The sequence below is a fragment of the Lithobates pipiens genome, unplaced genomic scaffold (assembly GCF_037356315.1).
Source record: "Lithobates pipiens isolate NorthernLeopardFrog02 unplaced genomic scaffold, aLitPip1_a1.2 Scaffold_16, whole genome shotgun sequence".
NCBI classification, from domain to species: domain Eukaryota; kingdom Metazoa; phylum Chordata; class Amphibia; order Anura; family Ranidae; genus Lithobates; species Lithobates pipiens.
The window spans coordinates 410,808,775-410,833,017 of NW_027507748.1; the positions used below are offsets into that span (position 1 = coordinate 410,808,775).

The 24,243-nt window shown below is 46.3% G+C and overlaps 1 protein-coding gene across 1 annotated transcript in view; it reads left to right on the forward strand.

Annotated features, from left to right (window-relative positions):
• Positions 1–23,192, forward strand: part of SH2D1B (SH2 domain containing 1B) — a 37,081-nt gene extending 13,889 nt beyond the window's left edge. The window contains exons 3-5 of the mRNA XM_077482441.1: positions 12,995–13,181; positions 17,930–17,977; positions 20,907–23,192. Of these exons, the coding sequence (XP_077338567.1) occupies positions 12,995–13,181; positions 17,930–17,970 (228 nt within the window). The 3' untranslated portion in view covers positions 17,971–17,977; positions 20,907–23,192. The remainder of the gene's footprint in view (positions 1–12,994; positions 13,182–17,929; positions 17,978–20,906) is intronic.
• The last annotated feature ends 1,051 nt before the right edge of the window (positions 23,193–24,243 follow it).

Genomic DNA, 24,243 nt, shown 5'->3' on the forward strand with positions numbered 1-24,243 from the left:
CCAGGGAGAGGGCGAAGAGAATCGGAGAGAGGGGGCACCCCTGACGCGTGCCATTATGGAGAGTAAAAGAGTCACTTAGGGAGCCATTAATACGAATTTGAGCTGTTGGGGAATGATATAATGCTGAGATGTGAGTTAGGAGAGTGCGGCCAATTCCCAAATGGGATAGGGTAGCCATCAGATACTCCCAGTCCACCCTGTCAAACGCTTTTTCCGCATCCGTGGAAAGTAACAGGGTGGACTGGGAGGTCTTCCGCACGTAGTCCATCAGGGAAAGGGTGCGAAGGGCATTATCGCGTGCCTCCCTACCCGGAATAAACCGGGTCTGATCATTAGAAACCCAGCTTGGAAGAAGAGGGAGCAATCTGTTTGCAATGACTTTGGCGTATAGTTTGGCGTCCAAGTTCAAGAGGGATATGGGACGATAACTCCCGCAGAGACTAGGGTCCTTCTCCGGCTTAGGGATCACTGAGATATGAGCATGCAAGGTTTCTGGGCGAAAAGTCCCCCCCCCCCCCGTGAGATCGTATTAGCATATGAGGCGAGGCGCGGCAACAAAGTCCCCGCAAAAGTCTTATAATACAAGGCCGTAAAGCCATCTGGTCCGGGGGCCTTGCCACTCGCCATGGCCTTCAGTGCCACACTGAATTCCTGGACAGAGAACTCCCCATCTAATGTAGCGAGGACCTCTGAGTCAAGTCTGGGTAAATTAGCTTGTTGTAAATAATCCCGGATTAGGGTTCTCTTAGTCTCCAAGTCCGGCACAGCTGAGGGGACACGATATAGGCTTTGATAAAATGCTTGGAACTCTTTAGCTATTTTAGTGGTCTCATATGTAAGGGTGTCAGAAGGTGTTTTAATTTTTTCTATAAACGCCCTAGTTTTAGCCTGTCGTAGGGAATGCGCCAAGAGCCTCCCCTTTTCCTCCTGGACCCCAACTCCATGAATTTACCCCGTATGTGGGCCTTGTGGGCCTCCCAAAGTACACCCGGGGAAATTTCTGGGTGGGCGTTGTCAATGAAATATTGTGTGAGTTCCTCTCGCATGGATATTATGTCTGCCTCCTCACTAATAAGGTTCTCGTTCAATTTCCAATTGGTGGATTTATGGGGCAGCGACGAAATATTAAGGGTAAGCAAAATAGGGACATGGTCTGAAATGGGTGATGAAGCAATACTTGAATTTGTCAAAAGGGAAAGGTGATGGTGGTCAAGAAAGAAAAAATCAATCCTAGAATAAGATTGGTGAACGCTCGAGAAATATGAGTAGTCCCTCGCCCGCGGATGCATCGTCCTCCCCACGTCCAGCAACTGAGCGTCAAACAGGCGTTTACGGATAAACGCGAGACTCTTATGGGGCACCGAAGACTTCCCCAGGGAGGTATCAAGTACAGGTTCTAACGGAGTATTAAAATCCCCTGCTAGGACAACACATCCGCTAGCAAAGTCCCCCAGCTTCCTCAGCATGGATGCTATAAAAGTGGCCTGATCCGGTGCATAAAGGGTCGCCAGCGTGCACTGCAACCCACCCAGACTACCCTTGAGGAACAGAAAACGTCCGTGAGGGTCACTCATCATGTCCACCAAATTAAAGGGGGTACCCCTGCGGAACCCAATGGCCACACCCTTCGCTTTGTGCACATCAGAAAGGCTGTAATACCAGGTTGGGTATTGCGGGGAGAACAACTTCACCGAAGTGGTGTGAGTGAGATGGGTCTCCTGCAGGAAGACCACGTCACCCCGCAGGCGACCCAGTTCTCGGTATAGGTTACGGCGTTTACCAGGGGCGTGGAGACCCCGCACATTAAACGAAATTAATTCTAACGTGGCCATGGGGATCCATCAGAGCCCAACACATACAAACTGACACAACGAGACAGGACCAAAGGCAGAGGGGCAAAGAGACAGGGGGGTGAGAGAAAGGGGGTGAAAAGAAGAAGACAGAAAAGAAAAAGGAGAGTAATGATAAGGGAAAGAGTACAGGTCAGCATTAACAGTATCAACAACCCCTGCGGCACAGGAGGCAAAGCCCCAGTCGGGCCGAGGGCAGCATGAACATGCAGCCGCCCGTAATATAGTACAGGGGCGGTTGACCGGGCCCCCACCCCCAGGCCCCCCGCCGACAACCCGGCGGGGGTCCGGAGCCCGGGACCCACCCGACGCCCCCCATCTGGGTAAAACGAGGGGTCGGCCAGCAGCAACCCGCAACCGTCCAAGGCAGACATCGCAGGCCGCAGCCCCGACCCCAACCCCCAAATACCAAACACATAATCGCACTCAGGTAAAAGAGCACCTCGCATAGGCCAAATTAGCCACACATAGAAAATAAAAACAAAGGAATAACTAAGACTTAAGAACACTAACCACCCATAATTGTAATAAGTGAACCCCTTATCATAAGTCATACGTGAACAGGTCCATAGACAACGTATTTTCCAAGGCGGGTCCAACCGAAAGAGCCTGGGAACTCAGAGTCCCTAAGATCAGCACCCCGTGGGCATCTGTGAGAGTGAAGGTGTACAAACCGGAACAAAAAAAAAACACCATAAAAAAAATTATATAGGCAATGGTAGGTACTTGCGGAACCAGGAACGACAGGTCAACAGAACGGAAAAACTGTCAGAAGAGTATCAGTAGGTGTGCCTTCTAGGGGTGGCTAGCAGGCGGGCTGAAAGAGGAGACACGTTGCTTACGGGATACTTTCTGCCATGTCCCCTCAGGGGTATTCTCCAGAGGCGGAATGCCTTCCTGCCAACCCGGCAGCTCCGGTGGGGAAATGTTGACATCCGCACAGAATTTCTCTAGATCCTCTGGGAATCGCAGAATCGCTGTTTTCCCATCTCTGTGTGCGATTAATGCGGCAGGGAAACTCCAGCGATAGTTAATGGAGGCTGAGCGCAGCTTTTCAGTTAGGGGCCGCAGTGCCCTGCGTCGCTCCAGAGTCTCTCTGGCTAGATCGGGGAAAAAGGAAAGCGATGCCCCATCAAAGTCCAAAACTTGCGTCCCCTTGAGTTTGTTCATGATGCGGTCCTTTTCTTCAAAGTAGTGCACCCTGCAGATCACGTCCCGCGGATTCTCCATGGCCATGTTACGCGGCCGAAGGGCCCTATGAACGCGGTCAATTTTTAGAGGGTGATCCGCTGCATTCCCTAGGATACCGTTAAAAATACCCCGGACCCTAGGGAGTAGATCCTCATCACCGGTCGCCTCCGGTAGTCCACGGATACGGATGTTATTCCGTCGATTACGATTTTCCTGGTCCTCGATCTTGTAGAGGGCCGACCGGTGAGCTATAGCAAGCGAGCGGGTGGTCGTTTGTAAGGACCTAATGGCGGTCGCATGTCTGTCCAGTCGCAGCTCCGTCTCTTCCACCCGGTCCAGAACTTGTGCAAGGTCCGAGCGGACAGCGGACACCTCCCGCTTAATAGATTTCTCGAGCCCTAAGAGCATGGAGGCCAGCTCAGACTTGGTGGGGAGTCCGCTCACCAGTGATGCCACTTCCGAGTGCCGCGTTCCACACTCTTCCCCGTCAGAGCCCGCCGACGAGGCCGGGGATTGAGATCTGTGTTCAGGCCTGAGGCGGGGGGCGGGACCAGCCATCCCGCTCGAGTTCAACGGAGAGCGGCCTAGGCCATCCATATCTCCTACCTCGTCCGGCTCCGCTAAGAAGCGCCTAATCGAGCCATTGGGAGCGCCCTTTTTCGGCAAGGACTTGCCGGTTCTCCTGCCCATCGTTCCCGGTCGTGTGGCGGTGTTCATGCGGCGAGAAAGTGCGTTGAAAACGGGGTCAGGGCCGGAGCTCAGAGACAACACGTCTTCACTGCTGCATAGCGAAACCACGCCCCCAAATGCACTGATTTTGTGACCTGTGTATGGGGTGTTAAGATTGCACTGATGACCGCTGCATATTGCACAGGCAGTAAGATTTAAATTTGATGATAAAAAACATGCATGGATCGCAGGTTTCCTGCACAGCATTCTAGTGTGAACCTAGGCTTAACCACTTCCTGACCGGCGCACGACGATGTACAAGGTAGGTCCATTTGTAATTGCCGCCCTGCCATCGGGACCCCTGGTCAGGGACCCCCATGAGTCCGGCCGCGGGTCCGGTGGACTCGATCCCCACGTCGTCTCACGGGGAGGCTGATCAGGGAGATGCCGATGTAAACAGCATCTCCCCGTTCTGCCTAGCAACGTGACACTGATCTCTGCTCCCTGTGATTGGAGCAGAGATCAGTGTTCGCTAACATACAGCCCAGCCCCCCACAGTTAGTAACACTCCCCTAGGACACACTTAACCCCTACATTGCCACCCCCCTGGTTAACCCCTTCACTGCCAGTGTCATTTACACAGGAATCAGTGCATTTGTGTAGCACTGATTGCTGTATAAATGACAATGGTTCCAAAAATGTATCAAAAATGTCCGAATCGCTGATCGCCACCATTACTAGTAAAAAAAAAAAAGATTAATAAAAATTCCATAAAACTATCTCCTATTTTGTAAACGCTATAAATTGTGCGCAAACCAATCAATAAACGCTTATTGCGATTTTTTTTTTACCAAAAATATGTAGAAGAATACGTATCGGTCTAAATATATTTTTGGGGGATATTTATTATAGCAAAAACTAAACAATAATGCGTTTTTTTTTTCAAAATTGTCGCTCTATTTTTGTTTATAGCGCAAAAAATAAAAACCGCAGGGATGATCAAATACCACCAAAACAAAGCTCTATTTATGGGAAAAAAAGGACATCAATTTTGTTTGGGAGCCACGTTGCACGACCGCGCAATTGTCAGTTAAAGCGACGCAGTGCCGAATCGGAAAAAGTGGTCTGGTCTTAAGCCAGCAAAATGGTCAGGTCTGAAAGTGGTTAATGAACATGTGAGTGATAAGTCCCCCAGCACACGTCTGTACCTCAGTCAGCACACTTCTGTGCCCTATACAGCACAGCTCTGTAACTCCTCCCACCCCCAGCAAACGTATGTGTTCCCCATAGCCCATCTGTACCCCGCAACACATCTCTGTTCCCCGGCACACACTTCTGCACATTTCTGTACCCCTAGTACACGTCTGACCTCCCACTATACTTTGGTACCCCCCAGAACCCTTGAACACCCAAAACACCTTTTTACCCCTCAGCACACTTCTTCATCTCCTAGTACACCTCAGTACCCGCCAAGAGCACTTCCATATCCCTTCCTTCACCACATCTTGCCCAATTGCCACCCACCTCTGCAGTCACTGTGCCACTTCCTACAGTATGTTGCTGCGGTTCCTTTGGTGCCAGCAGGCTAGGCAGGAATACACACTGAGGGTGGCCTGATTCCACACAGGACGTTATCTGCCCAGGAAAGATGCCCGTCTCACCTCAATCCTGAGTCTGTGAGCTGATACCTGCACGCCAAAGGTTAAGTAAAAGGAAGGTTCCAGGTGCACTGTTAACATTTCAACATCCCCCACAGTGCTGCTTCTCCTGCCAGGTGCTGCAGAGGGTGTTACCATAGAAGAATGCCATGTTGCAAAAGGAAGGGGGACATGAAGCAGAGGGGCGGCATTTGCTAGAACCGATGGGCTCTATTTCCTTCCAGCAGCCTCTGAAAGCTGGTGGTAGGGAGAGGAGGAGCAGCTGGCTTTCAGTAGAAGCAGGAGGATTTAATACTGTCAATCGGTTCTAACAAATGCCGCCATTCTCAATGCGGTGCCTAAGGCACAGGTCCCCCACCCCCCAGTGTTGTCCCTGTGCTAATATTTAAAATGCTATCATAGAATAGTCTCAATGCATTTGCTTAAATGGGTTTTATAAAGTAACATTGCTAAAAAGACATTTATGGTCACCACATAAACTTTCATTTTATAACATCTGCATTGCGATAGCAATCAATACAAACAATGTTTATATTTGACAATTCAATATAAACTTACTTGAAACATTTTCTTTTAAAGAGAAGTATGGAATTTGGAAAAACAAAAACAAAACAATTATACTCACCTAGATGACATGACGTTTCTTTAGGAGCGAGTGCCGTGATTGGCGGCTCCCATGCGCATGTGCAGGAGTGAGGTCCCAGAAGGAAGAGGGGCATACATGGATGCGGTCTGCAGAGGGGACGGCGTGGGCTTTGTTTGCAGGAAAGTGTCACATAATGTGCTAGTATGTGATGCATACTAGCACATTATGCCTTTCCTTTGCAGGGAAGGGGAAAACTTTTTTTTTTTCCTTGCAGGGTTTACTTCCTCTTTAGACCTGAATTCCAGATATGTTTTGCATCGTTATATTGGTCCAGCTTGGAACAATGGGGGTATACATAATTCATACTTGGTCGGTCTCAGTGGAAATGGAGAGTCGCTGTAGTAGTTGCCAATACTACAGTGATCCTTGCTGTTTTCTGGGTCCTGTGCCGAGCTGCTGCCTTGCTGCAAGGTGCTATTGGGGTAATTCGCTCAACATGGGCACCATTCAGAGAATGCCTTGCATTTTTCACAATGAACAGAAAGCTTCCTCTGAATGAACGAGATGGAAAGGTGAGACCGGAAGTTCAGATTATTTAAATTTCTGGATGTCTGATTTTTAAACTGTAAATTGCTACATTGTTTTATAATACATTCAGCTTTGATACTACACCATAAGGAGTTTAATTGCCTTTTATATATATGAACTGATCGGTCACCTGATTGAATGACGGAGATCGCATATCATTGCCTGATGTTCTCCTTATTGAGGTGAGTGGCTATTGCATTATTGATCGGTTTCACTCACTTCCCTGGATTAAAACACTGCATGAGCAATACAGCATCACTGGACGTGGATTTTTTTTTCAGCACTGTCACTTTCAACTGTGCTTTTCTTGACAATTTTTTTCTCTGAACTTTTACATATTTTGCATTTTTTTTAAAGTCACCTTATAATATTTGGCACTTGAATAGATGTTATATACTTTTCACTGGGTTGGTTTATATTTTTATGGTGACCACTTATGTGAATCTTTTTACACTTGTGATATTAATTTCCAGCATAATATCCTGCCTGTGTATTTATATATGTGAACCCTTGATTATTTATATGGGTTCAGTGCCTTTCCACACATTGTGATTTCACTCATGACCTGTGGAGGAGTTATACCCCCAGTCTGCCAAGCCACCCATAAACCCCATATCTAATCCCTTCAACAACATCCCACAAATTACATGACAAGGTTATGGAGTAAATGGCCTTGACGGCCTTTTTATTAACAAATTAACATAAATTAAATAAATAACTTTTTAAAATAACTTTTAAATAACCTTTAGTAATTTCCAGGGGTCATGGAGGGGAACACCCACCACTGGTCACTGAGACAAACTTTGTTTAACTTTTTAGGCCTCCAGTCGCAAACTCCCAGACTGTGAGACGGTAATCCAACCTTCGCAGTGATCTAACTTTTACCCCCTCCTGGTTAACCCCTCATAACTGGAAGGTACATTATAACCCCCATGCCACAGATGGGTACCAACCATGTTATATATCCATATAACATACATTTCCTCCTCCTCACAGACCCAAAACACTGCCACAGCACGCAAGGGGTAAAACCTTACCCTTGTGAGCACCTCCACACCCTCAAAGCTCTCTGTATACCTTCCTGTAAACCTAGCACCCAGAGATCGGTACCCACCTCATTAAGGTGCACACCATCGCTCCTAAGGTATCTCCATGTCTCCACCTCCAGCTCCCTTATTTCGAATAGTTACACCCCCATTCCTAATAAACCTGCTGACCTCCTTATTGACTTTACTCGGGCCCTATCAACCTTTTTAGCTGACAAAGCCCACCTCCAGGACGTCCTGTCCACCATATCCGACCATACTATAACCATACCCAGAAAGGCTGCCCGTAGATGTAAAAAATCACACTTTACGTCCCGAATGAGATCGCTCATAGAACTGGCGCCCATGTCATTCCAATCCACATGTAACACCAGAACGGCCGGGGCCCTGTCCCAACAAGCGAACCTATGGACCTCCGACCACACCCTGTTCCAAAGCATGCCCGGAACCCCAATCCATCTGTCCTAAGCCTCTTATCTGGGGATGCCCAGCTGCCTACCATTATGCCGAACATCGGCCCCTTTGGCCCCCAGTAAACGGAGGAGTGGCCCAAGATCCAAACCAGGCCCACTTCTTCAACTGTGAACAAATAAAATGACAACACAAACAGTAAGTACTTCCCACAAAAAATCTTAAACTCAACCTGAAACTAAATTCCCTAAATCTGTAATAAATGTGGGCGGATATACAGCTTAAATCTCCCAATGCGCTTCACTGCCTCCACACTAAGACCGGCCTGCGCCTCCTCCGTGGCCGCACCTATACAGAAAGAATGCGAAAAATCGTTTTTTGGATTGTACCCGGCCGCTGACAAACATTTTCTAAACACTGCGATAAATTGAAACTTGGACAAGGCAGACCCATCCTCGTGCATTAAAAAGGAGCCCGATAAACCTGGCCGCATGTCCCTGAATGAATGCACCGCGATCACCGGGCAAATATGCGACTCAGCAATCCTAAACATACATGCTGGCGACGACCTGACCCCCGATGTCCGCTCAAAACGCTGAACCAAGTCCTGCAAGCCCAACAACAACTCCTGCAGGCCTGTCCCGCCGCCCTATTTGCTGACTCCCTGGGCTGTTCTGCTGAGGGCCTGACACCGCTCGATCCCACTAAGCCTCCCTCCCTCTGGGATCCCACTTCTCTGCCTTACTGCAATAGCTTTTCCAATAAAGAACAAACAGATAAAGAAGAAGTGCACTCACCGTGCTGCCCTGGACTGGGCCCATCAGCTGCCATTCCAGGAATCCCCCGCTGACATATGTCCCTGGTCCTTGTCCCTCTCCGACCCGGACAGCTCCCCTTCCGATCTGTCGCTGCTCTTCACCCGCCGAGCGACCACGTTCTGCACACCAGAAGCTCCTGCTCTGGCTGCCGGGGGTCTGCGTAGTTGCTCTCGTCCTTCCCTCTGTGCCGTCACGCCAGACTCATGTGCTGCCCGCCTCGAAGGACTTCTGGTTCTCCGCCCAGTGTGGGCCTCGTTCGTCCTCTCCCTTTCTCCGCTCACTACTGTCACCATGCTCCTCACTCTTCTCCCTCTGGGCACTGGAGGGTTGCTGGCCACTACGGTCCCCTGGCCAGCCACCTGAGACCCTGTTGACCCCCGTCGAGCTGGATGGCTGCTCGGACCTCCTTGCGCAGCCCCTGCTGCCTGGTTATGGCATGGCATCTGCGGGAGGGGCCATGTGCTCCCCCATACCTGCACTCCGGTCTCTGTGCTGTATCTTGCTTGTATCCCCCTGGCTGGATGCCATTCTGCCTCCTGCACTCCTGTTGAATCCTGTGACCACCAGGTGAGGTATCAGGGCTGAATCTCTCTGGCAGCCGTGAACGTCGCCCACGTGGAGTCACCGGACCCCCCCCCCCCCCCCCCCGTTTAGTGCTGCTCTCCTTTCGTCTATTATAGCTGCCACCTGTGCCTGCATCCAGTCAGCCTCTTGTGCCCCTCTTCCTCACAGCATGACTGTGTAGTCCACACAAGTCATGCTGTCCCTGCGCCGTTCCCTCTTTGTCCCTCAGCTGCGGGACTATCTTTATGTATGTGGTGACACTACAGGGATTGGCAGCTTTATCATTTTGAAGATTAGTTATTGTTTAATCACATTTAGGCAGTACACCATCTTTTATATTTAAATGTATTGTTTTAGACACAGAATAGTGCATGAGTACTTTTACAGCTTTATTCGTCAGTTTATTTATCCATACAAATGATTTTGGTTACACCTGGTAGCTCATTGTTTTGTTTTTTTCAGTCTTCATGAAATTTAATGGCATCCCAGTCTTAGTCCATAGAGTTCAATGTCGAGTTGGCCCATCCTTTGCAGCTATAACAGCTTTAACTCTTCTGGGAAGGCTGTCCACAAGGTTTAGGAGTATGTCTATGGGAATGTTTGACAATTCTTCCAGAAGCACATTTTTGCGGTCACTGATTCTGGACGAAAAGGCATGTCTCGTAGTCGCTGCACTAATTCATCCCAAAGGGGTTCAGTCGGGTTGAGGTCAGGACTGCTCCTCCACCACAAACTCGCTCATCCATGTTTTTGTGGACCTTGCTTTGTGCACTGGTCCAAATCATTTGGTGGAGGGGAGATTATTGTGTGGGTTTTTTTTTCAGGGTTTGGGCTTGGCCCCTTCGTTCCAGTAAAGAAAATTCTTAAGACATCATCATAGCAAGACATTTTGGACAATTTCATACTTTGTGGGAACAGTTTGGGATGACCCCTCCCTGTTCCAACATGACTGCGCACAAGTGCACAAAGCAAGGACCATAAAGACATGGATGAGCACGTTTGGAGTGGAGGAACTTGACTGGCCTGAACAGAGTTCTGACCTCAACCCAAAAGAACACCTTTGGGATGAATTTGAGTGGAGACTGCAAGTCAGGCCTTTTCGTCCACAACAATGCCTGACCTCACAAATGCGCTTCTGGAAGAATGGTCAAACATTTCCATAGACACACTCCTAAACCTTGTGGACAGCTCAGAAGAGCTGAAGCTGTTATAGCGGCAAAGGTTGGGCCAACTCAATATTGAACCCTACGGACTAAGACTGGGATGCCTTTACCGTTCATGTGCGTGTAAAGGAAAGGGTCATACAATATTGTGTATGTCATTTTAGTTATAGTATTCCACGTATTGCTTATAAAGCAGTAGCATTCACAAAACATTCACTGCAAGTGTATCTCCCAGATGTATGTGTTTTTACAGTGACTGATTTTCCTGCAATGAATGTTTTGTGAATGTCAAATCTACTGCTTTAAAACGTGCCCCTAATGTGGATCTACCATTAAAATGTAAACCTTTAGTTATGAAACAGACATGTCAGCATTACCAAATCAGCAATTTTTTTTATATATATTAGCACAATGATGTAGCACTGACCCCCGAAGGAGCTGCTGGTTTTGTTGGGCTTACCGTTACCTTCTTGATCTCGCCTCTGTCTAGGGTTTCCCGTGGTAGATGGCCCAAAGAAATGCAGAAACTGACACTGGATCCTCTTTCTGGTTATTTATTTTTAGAAGATAACACAGTTTCTTAATAAAAGGTAGAGAGTTAGAAAAGAGTTCAAGTACTTTTTTTGGAACTGCAAAATCCAGAGAATAAACATTTCACAGCTGGATTCTCACAACCTCCGGACAGACCTCCTCTTACTAGGCCTAGCAGCCAGCAAGGTGTTAAGTAAAGCAAAGTCTCTGCCACAGACTTGAATGTAGAACACTTGAGAAATAAAAGTCTCTGCCACAGACTTAAATGTAACTGAGGTACCTAGATACATTTAGAGAACTATGATACGGTACCAGTCAGGCATGCACTGGCCATTGGGACTACAGGGAGTTTCCCGGTGGGCCGATGGCTCAGTGGGCCGGTCAGGTGCAATCCTGGAGCCACTCCTCTCTGAGAGTGAGTGATTGCAATTTCACTCCTGTTAGGAGGAGCGGCTGCCATCACTTGCTGGAGAGAGCATTAGGCTTTCTGCTCCCTCCAGCCTGCAGAGGGAGATAGACAGCTGGCAGACGTTCCATCCTTTCTCCCCTTATTACTTGTCACTTATCACATGACTGGAGAGAGGAATGAGAAGCTACCTTCAAAACTGTGAGTACACGTGGGAGGGGGAGGAGAGGGAGGACACTCTGATGTAAGGGGAAGTGCTGATGGAGACACTCAAAATTAAAGTGGGCCGGCCATGATGAAGTCTAGGGCCAAATTTTTGTCCCAGTCCAGCCCTGGTACCAGTATCTCTCAGCCGGTCCGGCAATACCGTATGAATATAGATCCACAAAGTGTCCTTCAACTGAACCTCCAGGCTCCTTCTGAGAAACCAGCCTTATGCATGGCCTTCTCCCAAAGTGTCCTCCCCTGGATGCTTCTCCAGTTGCTGGGCCTCTCCCTATCTGAGATGGCACCAGACCACCTTTGAATCCCTATGACCTCATATCCATTCAGGCCTGTCCCTGCAGTTGCTTCGCCTCAGGCTATCCAGCCAAGAGACTCGGAATTGCATGGATCTGCACCCCATGCCAGGAGGGCCATGGGGGCTGGTCAGGAGGACAAGGACCGAACAGACAGAAAATCTCTTCTGGACCATAAACCAGAAGCACGTGATCGCAGTACCTTAAATACCACCTCCCAGAATGCACAGCAGGATAACCCTCCCACTACGCTGGTTCTGAGACAAGAATGGTACTCAATACACCTAAATAGACTGCGTTCTACCACTTGCTGGTGGTGACACCCACAGCCAAGTATAACTCAGTGCAGTCCAGCTAGACTGGCACTGAAACCATCATTTGGCAAAATTAGCCCTAAAATCCAACTGTAGCTTTTCAAAAAGCTATAGCTCATGCTCCTCAGAAGCCGGCGCTACATTAACATGCATTTATAAAAGGATATTAAATTGTTATAATGTCATTAATATATTAAATGTACCACTTAATAATCATAATGCCACAGTCTGTGTGCATGCATGTCATTGAAAAAATGGTATATGGAGAATCTTGCACTCAGTCATCATCCAATTTGTTTGCCCAACCAATCTCTGTAATGTGCATATGTACATGTCCCCAGTACTTGATTACTACCATTTATTTTACACTATGCTAAGATATACTGTATAAAGTCACTATGCAATAGGCCAGAAAGGGGTGTGGCCTTACTTGTGAGCAAAGCAAATTAGTTTACTAAGAATTCAGCTGCTTAATGTGTATGAAGAGAGTTTTGATGAAATCATATCTTCAAATAACTACTAACTGAAACTTTAGTGAAATAATTCACATTTAAAATAAAAAATGATTTATTGAGTCTGTAAATGCTGAATATTTACTGGAAGGTCCAATGTTATCACAATCAAGATAGGTTAATTTATGTGATCTACAAATTCAAATTTTGGTCGATATTTTTTATTTAGGCAGCTAAAGGTGTAGAAGAAAAATACTTCCCCAACCTTAAGGACCTCATCGCCTATTATGAAAAATCAAACAAAGGGTTGATGCATTCCCTGAGCTACCCTGTAAACAAGAATGAAGCAGAGAAAACTCAAATGCAGCTTAAAGGATCACTCAAGCGCATACTTTTATTAGGAGACACATATGCAGGTATGTCATTATGAGAGTACTAAACTGGTGCCCAGTCCAGGTTTTTGATGCAGTTTTTTTCTGCCTTTGAGGATACTTATGACAAACACTTTTTCACCGAAGGACTGAATGCACTGCATTGTGAGTTTCTCAGCATGAAGCCAAGAAAGACTGGGCACTAAATAATACTCATCAACACATTTTAATGCTTTTTTAACAAACCTGTACCTTTTATGGAGTCTTTTGGGTAATTATTGTTATCAGGCCTAACAATTGTATTGCACATTGTCACCTTTATTTATTTTTTCTCCACATTTTGTTTCACTACACTTTTTATGTGTGTCATTTTCACTCACCAAGGATGGTAGGGTGCAGGTCTAGGGGAAGGATGGGTGACCCTTAGATTCCTTCTTCCCCTGACTGGGGTGGGCTCTCTTCGGGAGAGCTCCTTATGCCCTTTACACACGACCGGTTTTCCAGTCGGAATAAAGGTTTTTCCGACGGAGTTCCGACAGAATTCCATTGAAACTGTCTTGCGTACACACGATCACATCAAAGTCCAATCGCCAAGAACGCGGTGACGTACAGCATGTACGACGGGACTAGAAAAAGGGAGTTCAGTAGCCAATAGCTTCTGTCTCGTACTTGCTGCAGGGCATGTGTCGTTTTAGGTCCTTTGGAAAAAGCATACAGGCGAGCGGTTTTCCCAATAGCAATTGGTTCCGTCGGAAATATTTAGAACATGTTTTATTTCTAGGTCCGTCAGAATTTTGGAAAAAAAAAAAGAGTTTTTTCTGCCAGACATTCCGCTCGTGTGTACGTCGCATTGCCTGGTACTCGGTGGTTGGCTTCGGCTAGCCACCAGGAGAGGGGTCTACCAGGCCTTTTGGCTAGGTGAACCAGAGTGTCTTGCCCCAGTCATTAGTCTTAGGGGGGTCAGGGAGGGCCTTCATTTCCAGGAGGGGACCAGTGAGGCACCCTGTGTACTTTTTGGTTTACAAGGTGTTTCTTTTTGAACACTGCAGTATGGGAAAAAAAAAAACATCTGGAAGTGCTGGAGGCTTATACTATATAAATTTGTTTAAACACCTTTGGGAGTATTGCCATGCACTTCAGGTAACAGCTGCAGTGGCAAAAGTCATCAGTCCTTGTTAAGTTTATTCGCATATTTTTTTAATTAATTTTTTGAACATTATAGTCTAATTTGCAACCAAAAAAATACATGCAAACTATACATTTACTTCTGAGCACCTGGGAGCCCTATAATCTAGGTCAGAGGTCCAGTCAGTAAAATTTTCTTCCTGCAGAGGTCCGAATCACATTTTCCTGCAATGATCCTTCACATCACAGCCCTCTCCTCCTATATAACAACCCTGTTCATACATTAGTGTGCTCAGCCCCCCCCCCGCAGAAAACACTTCACATCACGGTTTCCCTTTTGCAGTAGTGTTCTCAGGCCCCCTTTACATTACCCCACCCCATTCACAGTAGTGTTGTGAACTTCCTTCACTTTACACACTCCCTTTATTCACAGCAGTGTCCTCAACCCTCACGCCAGTCATTCTCTCCGCCACAGTAGTGTCCTCTGCCCCTTCACATGACCTCCCAACAGTACTGTCTCCTGCCCCCTTCACATCACCCCCCTACACACAGTAATGTCTCCTGCCCCCTTCACATCACCCCCCCACACACAGTACTGTCTTCTGCCCCCCTTCACATCACCCCCCTCCCACACACAGTACTGTATCCTGCCCCCCTTCACATCACCCCCCCCCCCTCCACCTTCACTCTCCTACCTTGTGGAGAGCAAGAGGTAGGAACATTTTGGATTGAAGGTGGGAAGCACAGCAGCATTAGGTAGAGGGCAAAAGCAGGAGCACCTGGGTTGCACTTCTCATATTAACAAGTTGGTGATTGTTTTTCAGGACTGCCCTGCATCCTAGCAACCAGTTAACTCATGTCGTTAACCAGTGTCGTGTTGGTGGATCTGGATGGGACCGTGGCTCGGTTTGAATCTGGACCACTGTCTGCCATTTAGTGATGCCTAATCTAGGGTGATCTGTTATGCAAATTTCTTCACTACAAGCCTTGTGTCCATCACACATTTTGCTATTGGTCAGTTAGGCGGCCCATCACACTGAATGGAATCAATCAATCAATTGGAAGTGTGCTAGGAGGAAGAGAGGAGGCCAATGCAATAGGCAATTTCAGGAGATGCTTCTGAAATATATTAATTTCAGTACTGTCTTGTTTTTTTATGCTAAGTATTTTTAAAGTAATAGTTTTTTTCTCATTTCTCACATACTACCTTCTCTATAAGCACTCCTACCAAAGTATTAAGGTCAATGACTGTGAGCTCTACAACCTTCTGCATTGTTCTCTTGTGCCATAATAAGCTTTGTTTATACCCAGGCAATTTAAGATCAAGGGTCCTCCCAGTCCATACCAGGCCCACATCAAAATAAAAAAAAAATTGGCGTCTGCCCCCCCCCCCCCCCCCCCCCAAATCCATACCAGACCCTTTTCCCGAGCATGCAGCCTGGGAGGCCAGGAAATGGGGGCACGAATTGAACCATACTCCAAAGCACCTTGCCCTCGTGTTGATGGGGACAAGGGCCTCTTCCAAACAACCCGGGGCTGTGGTTGTGATGGTCTGTGGGCAGGGGGCTTATCGGAACCCCAGATCCTGCCCCCCCATGGTACATTGTACCCTTACCTATTCACCAAAAAAAGTGTAAAAAAAAAAAAAAACAATCAGAAGACAAGTCTTTGACAATTCCTTTATTTAAAAAAAAGTAAAAAAAAAACAATGTCCCCCGATGTAGATCCTCCACCCGCTGCTAACGTGGAACCCAAAAAGAAAAAAACATCAGTGAAGGCTAACTGCCTACTGCAGGCTCTGTCGTTTGACAGTTCTTATATAGGTAAGGGCGGAGCAACCTAGCGACATCACCTGGTGGCACCTCCCCTTGTTACATCACCAACCAGCATGCACCGGTCAGTGATATCACAAGGGGGCAAAGCCCTACTTATTCACATGGGGGGTGGGATCTGGGAGCCTCCTTGTTAAAGGGGCTTCCAGATTCTGATAAGCCCCCTGTCTGCAGACACCCACAACCACAGCCCAGGGTTGTCAGGAAGAAGCCCTTGTCCCCATCAACATGGGGACAAGGTGCTTTTAAATGCATTTAAATGTACTTCGTGACACAGGCTATTGAATTTTTTTTTAAAAAGCTGTTGGGGTCTCCCCTAAAATACATACCAGATACTTATCTGAGAATGCAGCCTGTTAGGCCAGGAAAGGGGGGGGGGGGGCAAGCAAGCAGCCCCCTCCTCCTGAACCATACCAGGCCACATGCGTCCCCCCAACCCAAAGCACCTTGTGGACAAGGACCTCTTCCTGACAACCCTGGACTGTGGTTGTGGGTGTCTGTGGGCAGGGGGCTTATGATAATCTGGACGTGTAACCTGGTATGGTTCAGCTCGTGCCCCCATGTCCTGGCCTCCCAGGCTGAGTGCTTGCAAAAGGGTCTGGTATGGATTTTGGGGGGACCCCATGCCAATTTTGTGTAAGTTTGACGTGGGCCTGGTATGGACTGGGGGGGCCCCCACAGCATTTTTTATTTTGTATTGCCGGCAATTTTTTGTTTCTTTCAGCTGTCAGTGGGGAAGACCGCTGACAGCTAATGACTCATTCATTTTGAAGGAAGCAGCGGCCTGGTTCCCGGCCCTGCACCTAACAACATATTAATTTTGCGCTCAGTGGGCGAACATCCTGCCGAACGCACAGAAATTTTGGCTGTTCACTGAGCTTTTGTTGAACTTTATTATAAGCTTACCTGTAGGTAAAAATTCAGGAGTTCACTACCACTTTAAGGTTAAAAATTAAATAAAGAACAGTGCCAGTAGTGAGTCTCCACAACCACTCCTTCTCTAATGAATTCTTAAAGCAGAAGCCTTTTTTCTAATTAAGTTGCTGGCACACTAGCTCTCCAAAATTAGTCTGGGTGTGATCTAAATGCCTATTGTATTGTTTGGGTTCACTTAGCCTATAAAAAGTTTGTGATTAATAGAATTTACTTTGTGTACCCTCAGCCAGCTTTTGAATAGTTAATTCTAGCTGGAAGTACACCAATTCCGTTTGTATCACATCAGTCAAAAGATGAATGCATTACTGTTCATTAAAGAGCAAGTAAACCCTGATGGGTTTACTTCCTCTTTGATTCCCTGCAAAGGTAAAGCATAATGGACTACTATGCATCGCATAGTAGTCCATTATGTGTCACTTACCTGACACAGGAGCCAGCGAAGTCACCGCTGTCCAATTGTGTACGGAGCCTCCATCTTCTCGGTGGGTCTCGCTGCTCCGGTGCTGTCATTCGACGAAGCCGCGATAACATCACTCCCACGCATGCGCACGGGAGCCGTCACTCGCGGCATATCGCCGTTGACAGCGGCGCCTGTGTTTTGGCAAATATCTCTAGGTTTAGGAGATATTTCTTGGACCTACAGGTAAGCCTTAATCTAGGCTTACCTGTAGGTCAAAGTGGTTTGTAAGGGTTTACAACCACTTTAAGGAGGGCAAAATAAGAGATGTAATATGGGGGAGCAGGCAAAGGCTGATCTGCCAAGGGTAGCATCCAAACCCAGGAACCTGCTTACAATTGCTTGTGGGTGATTCTCCACTAATGATAATATATGCATGAATTTAGGTTTATTGTTTAGCAGCACCATTTACACTGTGCACTGATGTAATTTCTCTGTTGCAGAGGTTGATGAAAGAGACTATGTGGAGGTCCTGCCTTCTTGAACTAGAGGTAGGAAGAACATTTACTAGGACTTGCAATACTTAAAATGACCTTTGCAGACCATTCATTTAAACAAAAATATTCCTATAAGATCATATGTACATTTTATGTAATTTAGGAATGTTATTTAGCCGTATAACACACACATTTATTTTAAGAGGGAAGTTTCGGGGAAAAAATTATAATTTTAAATAAGGAACTTTGAAGCAAAATAAGGGTCAGTGCCCATCTGCAGCATCTCAAGTGCCATTAATGCTGCAGCCCCATCAGTCCACATCAATGCATCCTCATAAGTGCCATCAATGCAGCAGCCTCACCATTGCCATCAATTCAGCAGCCTCACCATTGCCATCAATGCAGCAGCCTCACCATTGCCATCAATTCAGCAGCCTCACCATTGCCATCAATGCAGCAGCCTCACCATTGCCTTTAATGCAGAAGCCTCACCATTGCCATCAGTGCAGCCTGATCAATGCCCATCTGCAGCCTAGAGGGGACCGGGAGGGGGGCGGGACAAGCTTACATACAGTGAAAATCTCCTATGATAGACAGAACCGTGGTCCAATGGCAGCCCAGGAGAAGGGACTTCCTATTACAGAGGCAACCAAGTAAACAGGAGATTCTCACTGTATGTAATCTGACGGCGCTCATCTCGCCCCTCCCTGCCCCCTCTGAGGCAGATAAAATTGAAGTATTGGCGTATAACACACACACACTATTTGCACCCGATTTTCAGGGTGAAAAGGTGCGTGTTATACGCCAATAAATACAGCATTTGTAAAAGTTTTCTTTGTATAGACATCCCTGAGACTGCTGCTGGGCTCCGCCATCTTAAGTGTGATGTCAGCATTCCCAGCAAAGTCAATGCAGCCCTGCATTAGGGAAGGGCTACATCCCATGCCACTTGCAAATTCCCCACTTGCTTCCTGTCTAAATAATTACACAGAAAATAGAGGGAATCTCCCCAAGGAGGGCACAGACAGAAATAAAATATAAGGGGGTTTCTAACCCATTCCTACGCTCACAAATAAATGCTTTATTGCTGTATAAATGCTTTATGTGGCCCTGATGGTCACAGCAAACAGGGAAAATACATATTCTAATCAAAAAAGACTGTTTGGGCTGATGTTGCACCTAAAAAAAAAATTGTCCAGAGCTGTCATTTTAATATTCCTATTACCGTATTTTCCGGCGTATAAGACGACCTTTTACACCTAAATTACACAGCCAAAAAGTGGGGGTCGTCTTATACGCCGGGTATGAAGTGGCCGCAATGGATTTCAGCCCGCCGAGTGCTCGGTAATACTGTATACATACAGTATGCACCGCTCAGCCAATCCCGGCGGCCGATGCACTCTGTTGATGAATACAGCCTTGCTAAGCCTGCTCGGATTGGAGTAACAACCTCTGCCAATCCGAGCAGGATACAGTACAATGAGAGCGGCGCGGGCTGATGACGTCACAGCCACTGCAAATTCGAACAGGCTTTGTATAATCAACAGATTAGTAAAATACATTGCCTACCATGATTGGCTTAGCGGTGCACATTGTATGCACACTGTATTCTGCAGTGTTCCTGGCCCTACTGTACTAACACAGCATCATATACTGTGTACCTGGCGCTCTACATATTAAAGCATCCTGTACTGCACATCCAGCTCCAGATCTCCCCAAAAATACAGGTTAGATTTATGGTGCTTTGGAGGAGAGGATTCATTGTTGCTGCCTGCCAATTGTGGGATCTCTGGGACTTGTAGTTCACAAGTTTTTTCTGATGTTAAGTCTGATGTGTTTTTTTTTTACGTTTCTGATGTTTTTTTTTAAATGGTGTTGCCTCCGAAGGGGGGTAGTCTTATATGGTGAGTATAGCCCAAAACCTAAGTTTTCACTGGCAAAATAGGGGGTCGTCTTATACGCCCAGTCGTCTTATACGCCGGCAAATACGGTACTACTTTGTGAGACACTGACCTGAAACATGCATGTATACCCACAGCAATCAATGTCTCAATAATATGGAAAAGCAGGGTAGGGATGAGAACATGTAAACAAAAAAGGTTAAAAGTAGAGGGACTGAGGAAAAAATATAAAATGGGGCAAGTTAAGATGTTTAGCTAGGGAGAAAGTTTTGCATCTTATTCATATAAAAATAATGAATCGTCTCTGGCTTAGGATTGGTAGGGCACATTGAAAATGCTTTGGTGGAAAAAAAATGTCAGCAATCAAACACTTCGGTAGGCATACGGTAAAAATTTGTAAAATAATAAATATAATAATAATAATAATAAAAAGCAAAATATCAAATATAATCTTCCTCAATGGGTCTGGTATAAGTTGGTAATGTATATAGAAGTGTATTTTGTTGCAATCAAATCTGTACTCCACATTTTACCTAACTTAAGCCTGCATAATGTTGAATATGATAGGAGAAGAGACATAATCGTGACCTGTCAAAGTCATGTTAAAGGTTTCTTCTCCCTCCAGAAAACCTTTTTTTTCCCCTTGTACATTAAAGTGGGGCTTGCTTTTGTTCAAATAGTCAGCAAAGTGGAGAGCACATTTATAAATAACATCTCTTTGGATGGGGGCTTTTTTGTGTAAAGCAGGGGTCTCCAAACTGCCACCCATGGGCCAGATGTGGCCCTTTGCTCGCTTTTATCCCACCCTTGGGGCACTATTTGATCCACTGATACCAACAATGGGTCACAATACCTCCCAATGAAACAAACGTTGGGGCATTATTTTTTCTTACTGATGTTGGGACCTTTTCTACTCCCAATAGCTACAGTCCAGCCCCCCTACAGTCTGAAGAAATGGTATACTGGCCCTTTGTATAGAAAGTTTACAGACCTCTGGTGTAAAGCATTGGCCATGCAGCTTCTTCATTAATTGGATTGTTGGGATGCACGATCACTCACAATTATATTTCTTTTTATTGCAGGAAATGTGGTAATGAGAATATTGGAAAAAAGATAACAGAACAGTCTCAGTATAGTGGATTTATTTTAATCACCTTCCAAAAAATAGCAAGGACATATGACAAGATACTTCCAATACAACCAATAACTATTTGCACACTGGTGAGGGCTGGGGACAACTTGAAAATTGCTCTGGCTTAAAAGAGAAGTATGTTTTTTTGTTTTGTTTTTTGCAGTTTCATACTTACCTAGGTGGATGCAGCATCAGTCCTATGCTGCATTTGTCCCCCAGGGGCTCTGCACTGCAAACCGAGCGATCGAACATCGCCGTTGGCTCGGTTCTTGCAGCTCCCCAAGCAGAAATCTACTGACTGTCAATCAGCTCCCGAGTGCTGAGCTGTGGCGGCCATCTCAGTCTCTCAGTGGCTCGCTGAGAGGCTGAGGCGGGTATCAGTCCATGCACCTGACAGATCCAGACTTTGTCCCAATGGCGAGGTGCCTGGACTGATATCCGTGATGTCAGCAGAGAGCAGACTTCAGCCCGCTCTCTGCTGAAATGGGTCACAGGACTGCAAAACGATTTGCACTCCTGTGACCCGTAGGAGAAGTCCAGCCAAACAAGCTCAGGCTGGACATCTCCTTTAAACTGGCCATACATTATACAATTTTCTTATTCGTTTTCCTATAGATTTAGAGACCTTCAACTATGTATTGCAAGGGCTCAACTGATTGCATACACATTGAAAGTGTTTAGGTTTGACCTCATACTATATGGTTTTGGTAAATCTAAAGGAAAATTGTACAAGAAAATTGTATAATGTATGGTCAGGCTTACTTATTCAGCTGTTTATTGTCTTCTACCATTATGGTTCTATGATGTGTATGCCAACTTGTATCTATGATTTGAATATACTGTATGCTTTTAAAAGCCCAACATGTCTTTTTTGTGTACTTTCAATAAAACATGATTTGTTAAAAATGAAAAAAAAAAAAAAACATAGGCATGCAAATGTATAGTTAAAACCACATTTTATTTATAGATGACTCAAAAAATGTTTTTGTGTGTGAATTGAATGTAATTGTTACATACACTGAACTTGTTGATTATGTTATGTTTATGAATAAAATACATCTAAAATCTCGGGTAAAAAAAAAAATGTAATCTTGTGTTAAAGTGGAACTCTATCACAAAAGTGTTTTTATTGTTTTTAACACAGATGGTAATGGAGATGAGAAGGGTAAACACATTGTGAAAGAGTTTGACCCTTTTATTGTGCCTGTGTGAAGCCTTGTACACTCAATGAGAATATCGGGCAAATTATCGTCTTTTTTTTGCATGCAAACGGTTATTGTGATTTTTTTTTCTTTTTTTTACCAAAAATATGTAGAAGAATACATATCGGCCTCAACTGAGGAAAAACTTTGTTTGTTTGTTTTTTTTAATTGTAATATTTATTATAGCAAAAAGTAAAAAAATATTGTGTTTTTTTTTTCAAACTTGCCACACTTCTTTTGTTTATAGCGCAAAAAAAAAAAAAACCACAGAGGTGAAATACCACCAAAAGAAAGCTCTATTTGTTGGGTACAGTCATTCAACATGCGACAGCAATGAAAACTGAAAATTGGCCTGGGCAGGAAGGGGGTGAAAATGCACTGTATTGAAGTGGTTAAAAATAATCCAATAAAAGAAGGCAGAATCTTTATCTCTGAAACACTTTCTTCAGGAGTGTTGTATGCCTTTTATCCTGTGTGCTAACACTGCTTTGATTAACCCTTTGTCTTTACTGTGTGCTGCAACTGTTTAGAGATGGCAGATAGAACCACAGCTGCATGGCAGGGGACTCTCAGAAGTGTCAAATGCTGTTGATCCTGCAGAGGATTTTAGTGCCTGGAGATTGCAAAGTTCTGACTTGCTTTTTGCAAGACACATAAATGTTTAAAAGTTTTTTTGCAGGCATCTTTTAATGGATTGTTTTAAGGTGACAAGGTTGCTTTAGGAATTATGACAGGCAACTTATGTGTATACCCCTACTCTAAGGGTCCGTTCACACAGGAGCAACTCCGATCCGACTTCAGGCGCCCCTAGTCGCCTCAGGTCGGACAACATTTAAAAAGCAATGTAAGTGAATGAGAGCCGTCTTAATGCACACTACTGAAGTCGCTCCGACTTCAGAAAAGGTTCCCGTACTACTTGAATCCAACTTGTAGGCGACCGGTACCCATTGATTTCAATGGAGGTAGCCTCCAAGTCGGATCTCCGTCTATATGGAGGCGACTCTGACAGAATTATCAGCTCTCAAGAGGGCACTCCACACCAAATTTATGAAAAGAAATTTGGTGTGGGTTCCCCCTCCGAGAGCATACCAGGCCCTTAGGTCTGGTATGAATAGTAAGGGGAGCCGCCTACGCCGAAAAAACGGCGTGGGGGTCCCCCCCAGATCCATACCAGACCCTTATCCGAGCACGCTACCCGGCTGGCCAGGAAAGGGGGTGGGGACGAGCGTGCGCCCCCCCCCTCCTGAGCCGTACCAGGCCGCGTGCCCTCAACATGGGGGGGTGCCTTAGGGAAGGGGGGGCCGCCTTCCGTTCTTCTTCTTCTTCTTTTTCTCCTGGAGATGTTGACTCGACGCTCTCTCCGGCCGCAATGCCAGAGATGCGGTGCGCGGCGACTTATATAGGGACAAGGAGCGGGGTCACCGGTTGATGTCACATGGTGACCCCGCCCCTTACGATGTCACAGTCCCAGCATCCTCCGGGACTGTGACATCGTGACACCATGTGACATCAACCGGCGACCCCGCCCCTTGTCCCTATATAAGTCACCGCGCACCGCGTCCCTGGCATTGCGGCCGGAGAGAGCGTTGAGTCAACATCTCCAGGAGAAGAAGAAGAAGAAGAACAGAAGGCGGCGGCGGCGACCGAAGACCGGTCCACCGCTAGTAAAAGAGCTGAAAGAAGAAGCGGTGGCCCGGCAAGAAGAACCAAGACCCCCGAAGTCGGAAGAAGAGGGCGGCGGCGAAGAAGAAAGCCAGGCTCCTCCGCTAGCAAAAGAGCTAGCAGAAGATAGCGGAGGAGTCCGGCGAGAAGACCCCCAAAGACGGAAGACCCCCGAAGCTGTGCAATAAACTATTTTAACCCTGTGTTGTGTTTTTTTTTACATATTTTTCACAGGTGAATGGGTAGGGGTACGTTGTACCCCATACTCATTCCGATAGGGTGGGGGTCCGGTATCCGGGGGCCCCCTTATTAAAGGGGGCTCCCGGATTCTGATAAGCCCCCCGCCCGCAGACCCCGACAACCAACGGCCAGGGTTGTCGGGAAGAGGCCCTTGTCCTCATCAACATGGGGACAAGGTGCTTT